Source organism: Coenobita brevimanus, unplaced genomic scaffold (genome assembly GCF_032717465.1).
Source record: "Coenobita brevimanus isolate Jiangsu-jjx unplaced genomic scaffold, ASM3271746v2 jjx.HiC_scaffold_2574, whole genome shotgun sequence".
Lineage (NCBI taxonomy): Eukaryota > Metazoa > Arthropoda > Malacostraca > Decapoda > Coenobitidae > Coenobita > Coenobita brevimanus.
The window spans coordinates 98,079-110,593 of record NW_027643516.1 but is presented as its reverse complement, the minus strand read 5'-3'; the positions used below and the strand labels follow the sequence as shown (position 1 = coordinate 110,593).

General features: G+C 50.6%; 1 protein-coding gene across 1 annotated transcript; it reads left to right on the top strand.

Moving 5' to 3' along the window:
• The first annotated feature begins 8,236 nt into the window (after positions 1-8,236).
• Positions 8,237-10,378, top strand: LOC145389875 (uncharacterized). The gene has a single exon (XM_080265001.1). It carries the CDS (start codon positions 8,237-8,239, stop codon positions 10,376-10,378), a length of 2,142 nt encoding a protein of 713 aa, XP_080121127.1.
• Positions 10,379-12,515: the final 2,137 nt, after the last annotated feature.

Genomic DNA, 12,515 nt, shown 5'->3' with positions numbered 1-12,515 from the left:
ACTAGAGGAGACCAGAGACCCAAATTACGAGGACATCACCAACAAAGAATACGGGAGGATGCATAATTGGTTCCCCAGCTCCCTCTTAAACAGAAATAGACCGCCACCAAACCCAATTTATACGTCCCTCTAACGACAACCCCTCTCATTATATATAATAACTAATAATACAAACGGCAGCAACGAAGCTAAAGACCACGTTACCCTATATCCCATACACCTGCCGACCTTGAACTGACCGCACCAGACCACCACTACTGTCAGGAGACAGTTGCACTGCACACTCATTCCCTGCCCACTCCTGAGTGAATGCACTCCGTCGTCCGTTGTGCTAGCTCCTGAAACCAAAATGTAAGGAGCTGTCACATCTGATGGCGGGGTCGTGAACGTGGAGTGGGTTGGGAATAGACATTGCTCATGCACAGCCTATGCCTCGTGCACCCTGGTGAATGCCATGGGGAAGAAAGATAATTTCTATCCTTCCCCCCCCATTATCTCTAATACTAAAACTCCTCCTTTCCATGACTATAGAGCCTGTGAAACAGAGCAGCAACCCACCAAGACAGCAGAACCCACCAATGCCACAGAGACAGGCACACCACCCTTAGTAGCGCCGTGGGTACAAACTATGGCTCTTCACCTTCATCGATATATCTACCCTTGTCTGCACATACACAGAGTGACCGCTGTATAGGACCAACAGGAACACAGCATACACAAAAAATAAAAACTAAGCCACAGCAATGGGGACGGCCCCCAATCTTTATACCTCCGACTGTCTTTCATATTTCCCCACTTAATCTCTTCCAATCTCTCCCTCTTCTTTCCCTCCACTTTTCTATGACGAAGTGAAGTGAAGTGCGGCCACTCGCAGCCCACCTCTCGCCGAGGCAACACCTCCACCGCTATTCCCGGCAGGACCAGCTCTCCACAGCAGCCGTTTCAGCTGAAGGACGGGTCTGTCCTCTCCACCTACGGGAGTGCCCTGGTCAGCCCACCAGGAGGTTGAGGCTCGTCCGCCCTTTCCATGGCCGACCACCCTCCCTCCGCCACTACCTTGACCGGGGTTGTGCCCTTGTGTCCACCTGGACTGGGCCTTCCCTCTACGCTTCCACCTGCTGCTGTGGAGAGCTGGAGCGAGTGAATGGGGGTTGAGGGCAGAGTTCGGAACGCTTCTATCAGAGCTTCGGCGCCCTCACCATCGGCGCCGTTTAGTCTACCATGCTCTCGTCCCTCTCTGCCCTCTGTAAACATTGAGCAGCCGGCCGCCAACCACCGCCGCGTCGTTTGGGGATCCACCTGAGCATGCCGGCGCCCTTTCCATCGGCTCCGTGCAGTCTACCGCTCTCTCCCCCTCGCCTCGTCGATCATCGGGCTGTTGCCTCACCACCATCGCCTCGTTCCCTTCCTCTGCCGCCCTTGCCCTGTCTGCCAGTCTGCCGTCCGCGCTTTGCCCCTTCATTGGAGCTGTTTTCTGCATTTTCCTGACGGGCTCTCATGTTTGCCCGTTCCCCACCACGTTGTGGGGAGAATATTTCAACAACAACAACAACGTCTGTGCGGCGACTGGACCCAGTCCAACAACTCCCACTATCATACACAGACTCGGCTTCGGCCATTCACACCCTTCGCCAAAACGCTCACAAAGACAACATTCACCTAATATACAACATTCTCACCACCACCCAAGCTATCCGCAATGCTGGGGGATCGGTTACCATAAATTGGATCCCTAGTCACGTAGGCATTGCAGGCAACGAAAAGGCAGATCGAATAGCAAAACAAACCCTAGAAAACCCCAGCATTGATTTTGTAATCTCCACGAGCCTGCGCCAAGTCAAGCATGCCATTAAGACCAGGGCAGCCAGATTAAATAAAGAAGACCACCGCCTATATGTTGAACTGGGTTCCCCCTCGGCTAGATGGTACTCACTTGCCGGTTGGTTGGTTGGTTGGTGGGATATTCTCCCCACAGCATGGTGGGGAACGGGCAAACAAAGAGCCCGTCAGACAAATGCGTGAAAAGCTCCTATAAGGAGCAAAGCAGGGACGAAGACGCAGACAGGGCAAGGGCGGCAGAGGAAGGGAACGAGCCGATGGCGATGATATACAGCTCGACGATCAACAAGACGAGGGGGAGAGCAGTAGACAGGACGGCGCCGATGGAGAGGGCGCCGGCATGCTCAGGTGGATAGCCCCGTACGACTCGGTGGTGGTTCACGGCCGGCTGCTTCGATGTTAAAACAGAGGGCAGAGAGGGACGAGAGGTTGATAGACAATCCGGCGCCGATGGTAAGGGCGCCGAAGCTCAGGTCGAAGTCCCGAACTCTGCCCTCAACCCCCATCGGACTCGCTCCAGCTCTCCACAGCAGCAGGTGGTGGCGTGGAGGGTAGGCCCAGTCCTGGTGGACACAAGGGGCACAACCCCGGTCAAGGTAGAATCGGAGGAATGGCGGTCGGCCATGGAAAGGGCGGACGGCCTACATCTCCTGATGGGCTGACCGGGGCACTCCCGACGGTGGAGGGGACAGGCCCGCCCCTTGGCTGGTGCGGCTGCTGTGGAGAGCTGGTCCCGCCGGGAACAGCGGTGGAGGTGTTGCCTCGGCGAGAGGTGGACTGCGAGTCGCTCACTTGCCACACGCTACAAACCACTGCCAATCACAACTAGATCCAACCTTACGATGCTCAATCGTCTGCGCCGCCTTCGCCTGGGCTATAAATGCTACGATGAAATGGTTCCAGATGACGAAACCCCCGAACCTGCATGTGAACACTGCCAGGAGGCTCCACTTTATCCCCTCCTGCACTATCTTCTCAGATGCCCAGCCACATCCCTCATCAGGAAACGACCTCTTTCTAACCCAGTCACTCCCAGAACTCACGAAGCAGCCAGATCCATAAACTCTTTACGTAATGCTGCAGCCTACGTTGTAGCCACGGCCCCACTCTCAGCACTGACTGAGGTGGTGCGCTCTGCACCTCCTCCCACCTAACGTGCATATCCACTGATATGCAGGGTATGTATGTGTGTGTGTGTGTCTGTGCGAGTGTGCGTGCGAGCATGTGTGCATATGCATATATATATACATGTGTGTATATATGTGCATATAGTTTTTAAAGTCAAGAGACTGCTCCTGCAGTCTTCATCACTTACTTGTTTCTGCTTAAATCACTGACTGGGCTAACATATGGCCCGGCCCCTTCCACTTAAACGAAGGGGAAATCTTCAACAAACAAACAAACGTGCGGCGGTGCTCATGTCGATGTCATGTCATGTCATTCTGCCTCAAGCTCTCGCACCGTGCACATCTCCCAGAAGAGGCCTCCGATCTTCCACTAGCCAGTGGCTGACACCTCACTGCGCTCTGATTGGATGGCACCGGATCTGCTTCCTGATTGGAGGGCACGCGATCCAGCATAATACGACAGTTTTCCAACTGTCTCACAGGCAAATTAAATAGGAAAGCAGTACTTGCGTGTCGTCGTCCTGGTTGCATTACACTCATCACACATATACACAATCATTCTTTACCTTCCTTCCTTTCCCCCCCTTTTCTATACGTCATTGTATTGTATTGTATTGCAGTGTCAAATCCAACCCTCCCCTTACCAATTCACGCCGATGTTCAACATCCAAGCCCGTGGATCATTCCTCACCCCTGTTCTCTAGCTGAGACAGACTCAGAATTCCCAAGATAGACTTTGGTCCTTTTAGGCTCGCCCAGTATTCTCTTCCCGGCAGCCGCAGCGGTAACATCTCTCCCGCTCGCTCCCGCTCTGCATAGACTCGGCGCTCATAGTGAAACGTGGATAGCGCAAGCTAAGACTTTCACTGCTGCTTTTCCCAGCACCTTACCGATTACGACTTTCCCATCATTCTGCAAGTCTGTCAGCCCGCTCACCTTGGCTGAAAATCTTTTTTACTACGTAAGACTACCTTTATTTCTTAGATTTTACTTTGGTCCTGTTAGGCTCGCCCAGTAGAGGCTCTGGTGCGGTACGAAGCCGAACCCCGAGGCCAGTGGCACGAGGGGACCCCGTTCTGGGGTGGTTATAGGAAGCACTGGAATGGGTATTTTCTTTAATAGGGTTAGGGATCAGGGGTACTCCTTTGACCTTGCAAGTGGTCACTCCCTTTAGAGGGGGGGAGTTTAGGTTACAAGCCCCAGATCACAGGTAGATTGGACCAACTAGGCGGCCTGTTAGTGGCCTCTCAGGATTTTTTCCCCATGTTGAAAAATGGTAAACTTAAAATCAAACACAGTAATCCCCAAGAAAATCAAGTTAAACTGAAATTGCTTGAAATAGTTGCTCCTCACAACATAAAAATAACAGGACTCCATGATTCAAAAGAATTCATCATCGCAACTACAGCCACAGAAGATGATACTAATAAGCTCCTGTCTCCTCCTCTGAAAACATCTTTACAGGACAATGGCTTCACCCCAATCCTCCCTCCCGACCTAAAAGCTAAAAGGAGCATTATATACACCAAAGTAGATGACATCTACTGCCACAGTGAAGAGGAGATTGAACATGAAGTCATTAAAGAAAACTCTTGGGCCAAAATCACCAAAATAACCAAATTTGGCAACAGAAACACTATGAAAATAGAATTTGATGATATCAAGATGGCAGAAAAAGCAATAGAAGGGCTGAAATTGTTCCATCTGTGCATCAGCAAAAATCAGATCCAGGCTGAGAAATATATACATATCATAATGTGTATGAAGTGCTATGAAATGGACACACATAACATCAACGAATGCCCTAAACCCAAAGATTTTAAAATCTGTTCTGAATGCTCCAGTCTTGATCACACTTGGAAGAAATGCAACTCCAACTTCAAAAAGTGTATTAACTGCGAAGGAGACCACCGCACTATGGCTATGAAATGCCCTAAAAGAAAAGAAATAGTAAAGAAAGCAATAAATACACCCCCCCCACCACAGTACGACCAGGTCTAAGCTTTGCACAAGTAACAAAACCAAACCCTAACACCCCAGCAGCTGCTATACAAAATGGATCTCCCAACGACAAGTTTGCAGACTACATGCTTCTTATCATGAATGCTCACATGCACGAGCTCACGCTCCTCCACCAATCTCTCACTAGCTGCCGCACCGAGCACATCTCCCAGCAGAGACCTCCAACCTTCCACTAGCCTGTGGCAAGAACCTTTCAGCGCTCTGATTGGAGGGCGTCGGATCTGTTTCGTGATTGGAGGGCACGCGATCCGGCACTCCCCCGCCATCACCTGAGGTTTTAACATCGTCGCTCCACAGTGAAACGTGGATAGCGCAACCCAAGACTTCCATAGCTGTCTCTTTTTCCAGCTCAGAGATCGATTTTCACGCCAACACAGCTTGAGGAAACCTTGTGTTTTCCTCTTTTTTTTTTTTTTTTTACCATATCAGCTGCTTTCCGGCTGCCACTTAGAGTCCCTGCCGTAGTACGACGCCGAACCCTGAAGGGATACCGTAGGGTATTTCCATGAAGGGGGGCCTTAGAGGCCTGGTTATAGGAGGCGGCAAGGGTAGGCATTCTGTTAGGGCTAGGGTTAGGTAAGTCCCTCACGGGGCAGTGTCGGGGTACTCTCACGACGTCCTCTAGAGGTCGGGGAGTTAGGCCCCCCCCCCGGCACTGTAGGGAACCGCCGGATTGTAGCTGATAATTTATTTATCCTGATCGATTCCTTCGTTGTTCTTGCTTAAGCATACATACCGATTTACATTCATACACTCAAGTATATTTAATTTCATTTGAGTATACATGTGTGTATGGGTGTATATATGCGTGTGTGCTGCTTAGAACTAATGGACGAACGACTGAGTAAATAAATACCTCCCACATATATATATATATATCTATCGGCTAGATACATATATATATATATATATATATATATATATATATATATATATATCCCCCTTGTGTTTTTTTTTTCTCGCCACTTCCACCCCCACCCCAGCTGACCACCGACTTTCCCCCCTTACCAACCTCCACTGTTACTCCTCAGGCAATTCCCCACCCCCCAACAAAACCACCTCACCAACCACGCACCCCACCCACACAGCCGCACTGCCAACCACCTCCCGACACACGCCCAAAGCAGGACGCAAGCACACAGACCACCTTGGAAGCCTTCACACAAACCCCACAACCAGACACCACTCTTCCCAAAGACCACTTCATCTTCAAGGCAGAACACCTAAAAAATCTAGGCCGAATGCTATGCAACACAATGGTGTCTATGCTAGAACAGGTCCTCAATCGGCCCATAGATCCAAGCCCCCTCCGCTCTGCAATATCCTCAACGATCCAGAACTGGATAGAACATCCCGACCCCCACACCACTGCCCCCGAAGACCTAACCCAAGCCACTCCCCCACAACAAACCTCATCACAGCCTCCTCCACCTCCTGCCACCTCAGACCCCACACATCAACCATGCCACAGACAACACAACCGTACAAAACACACACCCCGAGATGCCAGAAACCGTTCCCTGTCTACCGACAGACCCACCGAGCACACAAAACAATGAAAGCCCAACCCCACCAACCTCGCAAGTGCTCTGTGGAGAGAGGGAGACCCCGCTCCAGGTCCCCCCTTCCTACTCCCACCCAAACAACCTAGGGGACACCAGCAACACCGCCAACACCTCACCTCCCACCTCCCTCCGCATACTGCAGTGGAACATCCTCGGTGCCTCTGCACGCCTCCCTGCTAGAAGAAGTCGCACACAAAGACAATATCGACATCTTCCTCCTGCAGGAGACTCTCTTAAGCAAGCACCGCCCACTGCATATGCGGGGTTTCACCCCCTTCCTACTACCCTATGTGCGTGGTGGTTCTCGAGGCTGCGCCATCCTCGTCCGAAAACACATTCCTGCAGCCGCCATCAGCCCCCTTCCAGACTGTTCTGAGGCAGAGATTCAGGGAGTGGACCTCACCCTAGCACAAGGCCACCTCAAAATATACAATGTCTACCGCTCACCCACGGCCGACCTTAGACTGGGGGAGCTACTCTCACTCTCTGCTACAGAAGAAGTCTTTGTTGGCGGAGATTTTAATGCCCACCACTTCTGCCTTAACTCCCAAAGCCCCACAAACCCCACAGGACGCCACCTAGCTACAGTCTTGGAGGAAGCACCAACCATCACTCTCCTAAACGACGTTGACTCTCCAACACACCTACAAGGGGGCAGGCTAGACCTCTCCCTCGTGTCGTCAACGCTAGCACGTCACTCCACTTGGGAGATCCACCCCACTCTAACCTCTGACCACCATGCCATCCTCTGCACCATCCCAATCGCCCCACTCCCCAGACCTCCTGGCCCCCTCCCCCGGTGGAACACCAAGCGCGCAGACTGGGGTCTGTTCACAAACACACTAGACGACCTCATCAATAGCGATCCCTCACAGGACCTAGAGGAACATGCTGCCCAGATCATAAGTGCCTTTCAAGCAGCAGCAGGAACGGCAATTCCCACCACCACCCCCATTAAGCGCCACCACAAAAACCACTGGTACTACTGCCCCAGAGTCAAAGAACTTAATCACCATCTAAACAGGGCCAAAAAGATCTACAGGGCCAACCCCACCCCCGAGGCACTTAGATATCTCCAGTCAGTCATCCAGCACTCCATCGCTGAGAAAACAGCATCAAAGAACAGAAATGGCTGGAGTGGTGTCAGTCGCTAGGAGCACATTCTAACCTTGGCTCTATATGGAAAAAACTGAAAGCGGTCTCCTGAGCCCCGTCTGCCCGGCCCCCAACTCATCCAAATCCCCGCAAAGAGGCAGAAAACCTAGCAGAGTCCTTCGCCAGACGCACCTCCCCCACTCAACTCCCAAATGATATCAGGCGCCGGCAGGAGGAACTCCACCAACACAGAGCCGAAATGATCCACATCAGCCAAAACACCCCAGCCGAGTCTGATCGCCCTTTCACAACACATGAGCTGGCCCAAGCAAAGAAAAGCAGTACAGATACAGCTCCTGGCTTAGATGGAATCACTTACAGCATGCTTTCACATGCGGGCCCAGTGGCTGAGAAGGCCTTTCTGGACCTCCTCAACCACTCTTGGACCTTAGGCCGATTGCCCTTGCAGTGAAAGCATGCTGTGATACACCCAATCCCCAAACAAAATGACCCCAATAACCCCAGACCCATCTCTCTTCTCAGCTGCCTCGGCAAAACGGCTGAGCGCATGGTGCTCCACCGCCTCCAATGGTGCTTGCCCCCCCTCACCACTACACTTTTGCATACACCAAAGGCAAAGGGGCCACAGAATGTCTTGGCTCCTTCCTCTGTGAACTCCGAGGAAGCAAAGGACTTGCTGTCTTCATTGACCTCGAGAAGGCCTTCGAGCTTGCATGTCCTGAGGCAATCCTGGCAACCTTGGCACACAAGGGTGTGAGGGGCCGCCTCCTTTGCTGGCTCAATGACTTCTTCCGGGATCGTGAAGCTGCTGTCCGCTTCCAAGGACACACGTCTGCTCCACACCGACATCAAAATGGCACTCCACAAGGCAGTATCCTCAGCCCAACTCTGTTCAACACCCTTGTGGAGTGCCTCTTATGCACTGACCTAGGCCCAGGAACCCGCCTACTCTGCTACGCTGACGACCTTGCCCTCATTATCCATCAAGGCCCCTTCTTTACACGAGCACAAAGGGCTCTCTCTAAGCTCACCACTATATGCAGAGAACTGGGGCTAAAAATTAACATCAACAAAACCAAAGCTCTCCCCCTGGGTATTGGGCCTCCCACAGACCAACTAAGACTCGGAAACACTTCCATTGAATATGTAACATCCCACAAATACCTTGGAGTAACAATAGACTCCCACCTTTCCTTCAGAGGTGAAGTGACACGGCTCAGGGAGAAAACCAGAACACGCACCTCCGCGCTCAGAGCCCTAGCAGGCAAAGGGGGAGGTGCGTCCTTCAAAGTCCTCCGTCTCTTTTATATACAAGCTATAAGGTCCATTGTTGACTACTCCGCCCCTGTCCTTCTCACCATCGACACTGCCCAATCGAACAGACTTGAGGTCATTCAGAATGAAGCCCTGAGGATTATGACCAACTCTCCACAGTGGACCAAGCTATGCAACCTCCGCCTAGAATGCAACTTAGAATCTCTCCACCATCGCATCCAGGCAAGAGTGACAAGCCTAGCCATCAAACTGGCCCACACAGCCTCCCCCCTTCCCCTCCTCTCACGCATAAAAGCTGCAACCGGCCTTCACCCTGACATCCTTTCCCGGAGCTGGATGCACAGTGTTGCCCGCGCCATCCACGCCCTAAACCTTTCTGCTATGATGCAAGCCCCCGACTCTCCTGCCCCTCATTACCGCCCCCAAGCCCCTTGGAACCCACCCTTATACAACCTCCTCCTCCCAGACTCGCCAAACAAAGCTAACACCCCCACCCAATTGCTGCGCCAAGAGGGGTTGCAACGCATTGCTTCTATCACCCCCCCTGATGCCGTCACTTATTACACGGACGGCTCTGTTACGGACACACGAGCCGGGGCAGCCTTTGTGTGTGGCGACCACAGTCATGGCTTCCGAATCACAAATGGCGCTTCCACGCTTCAAACCGAACTCGCTGCTATTGCAGCAGCTTTAAAAGATGCCCTCCACACCGCACCCTCCTCGACCATCATCATTCATTCTGACTCCACTGCCGCTATCCATGTCCTTAAACAATTCTCACCCTCTGACAACCTCACACTAACCACTGACATCCATGCAACAGCCCAACAGATCCGAGAGGCAGGGGGATCCATCACCATCCACTGGATCCCCAGCCACGTTGGAATAAAGGGGAATGAGAGGGCTGATAAGGCAGCCAAACATGCATCAGCCCACCCCCACATTGACACAGACATACCCCCAAGCCTATCACGCATTAAACAAAAGATTAAGCAACGAACAACCAGACGCAATCGCAACGATCATGAGGCAGAAGTCAAACTCGGATCTCCATCTGCTACCTGGTTTGCCCAGGCCACCAAATATACTGAACTCATGCAGCCACTACCCAAAGACAACCGCCTCCTCACCCACATTCATCGCCTCCGGCTGGGATTCGCGTGCAAAGCTGAAATCACCACCAACAACACCTCTCCCACAGAATGCGAACACTGCGAGGCCCCCATCTCTCAACCACTCCTTCACTACCTGCTAAACTGCCCTGCCACATCTCGCCTTCGGGTCAAACCCCCCTACCCTAATCCCGACACACTAAGATCCGAAAATCATCCTATTCCCCCATGCACGCTCCGCAAGGCAACCGCTAATATCATCGCCACAATACCAACTCGCACCCTCTTAGAAGTGGCACAAGCTCCCCCACCTCCTAAATAACCCCCCCCAAAAAAAAATCAGCAGAAGAACGCAGTGCGCTGCTAAGCCCTAGGGGCACCGCAGTGACATGCCATCTTCCCAGTTACTATACAAGCCCTCCCACACAAACCGGGCTAATAGATGGCCCGGCCTGCACTAAATGTGCAGAAAACTTTAAACGAACGAACGAACGATGCACGAGCTTGCAAACCCAGGCAGCTTTAATAAAATTCTGGGGGAAAGTTGCACACTTAATGGACTACCAATTGTCAAACTCCCCCCTAACCCCCCCTCTGAAAAAATTATACAAGCCATTCTGCCATCTACAACTAAAAATCTTCTTTCTCCCCCAGCCAATACAAATAAAAAACCTGCTGAGTCATCCCTTTACACACAAACCATCCCTATCTCTGAAGAGAAAAACGCAGAGGCTATGGCGCTTGACACACATGAAGATGAACCCATCCCACATGGAAGTAATGACATCTCAAAATACCAAACAGACAGTGAATCAGATGAACACCTAAGCTCCTCTGACGAAGACGAAACCGAAAATGACAAGGTAGAGGTCGTAGTCCTGCCCTCAATTTGGAAGTCAAACAAAGAGTACAAACAAAGAGAACTAGCCAATGCTATAAAAGAAAACAAAGCCTTATTCATACAAAATCACAACATACTGAATCCAGATTTATCACTCAACCAACTAAGAAATCACCTGTGAAAAACTAGAAACCTTCCAACATCTTATTCGGTCAGCTAACACCGAAGAAGAAAGACTTCTCCTTCGCCTAGGGGATCAGCACACAAAGGCTTCCCAACCCTCTCAGTCCAGACCCCAAAGACATAGACAATGAAAATCATTCAACATAACGTTCTTAATTGGCATGGTCGAAGTCTAGGTCTTAGCAATACCTACCGTAATTTAGATCCAGATATCATTCTTATAAATAGCCACGGCACTACCTCACCAAATTCACTCCGTATCCCTGGGTATAAAACACATAGCAAAAACTTTCTCAATCGCCCTATGGACGGCACAGCCATTGCACTGAAAAACAATTTACAATACAAAATCATAGACAGTTTTATCTCAGATCTGATTGCAGTAGAGTTACAAACGCACACTGGAAAAATCATTATTGCTACAGTATACCTCCCCCCTAGCCGCCCTTACCTCCCAACCCCCGATTTTATTAACTTATTCAGAAGAACCATCCCTGTATACCTCATTGGTGATTTTAACGCTAAACACCGCCTCCTGGGCAACAGAAACTCAAACGTCGTAGGAAGACAACTTCCAAGACTCATCCAAGACACCACAGTAAGACACATTGGTCTCAACTTTCCTACATTCCTCTCACACAACTCTACCTCCACCCCAGACATAGCTCTTTGCAACCTAACAGCTTATCACAACACCCATTTCTCTCCCGGCCCTCTCACCACTAGTGATCACACCCCCATAATCGCCACTATCTCCACTGCCCCAATAACCGTCCCCATTCCACCTCGACCTAACTTTGCCATGGCCAACTGGAATGACTTTAAACAAGATATAACCACATTTACTAACTTTCATATCCCCGGTGATGGAACACTAGAGTAAATCGATCAATCTCTTGAAAGATGGTAGCCTACTCCAACATAAATATTGCAATCAACAACAACATCCCTACAACAACACATAGAACAATCACTACTCCTAAACACAACAGTGACACACAGATCTTCATCAATCAATACAATGCATTAAGAACTCACTCCCAAACACATGGTTGGACACGAGATCCATTTAGACTATACAAACTACTTCAAACTCAACTACACACATCCCTCTTAACGGAACACAACACACATTGGGCAAACACTATTGCAAACACCGCCAGTCTTTATAATGATCCCTCCACATTTTGGCGTCAAATAAAAATCCTCTCAGGAACTTCAACCCCCGACCCTCATTACGTATTAGATCATCTGGGAAACAGACAACACTCAGCCTCTGAAAAAGAAAGAACACATAGGCGACACTGGGAGTCCATCTTTCAAGAGATCGAAGAAGAACAAAACAACAACAGACACGACAATACGGTAAAAGAATTCCTTACCAACAACGTAGATAGATTAACACCGTACCACTCAGCTAACCCCGATAGATTAG

Coding starts and splice junctions, on each gene's coding strand:
- LOC145389875 (XM_080265001.1), top strand. CDS start 8,237: ATGGTGCTTGCCCCCCCTCACCACTACACTTTTGCATACACCAAAGGC.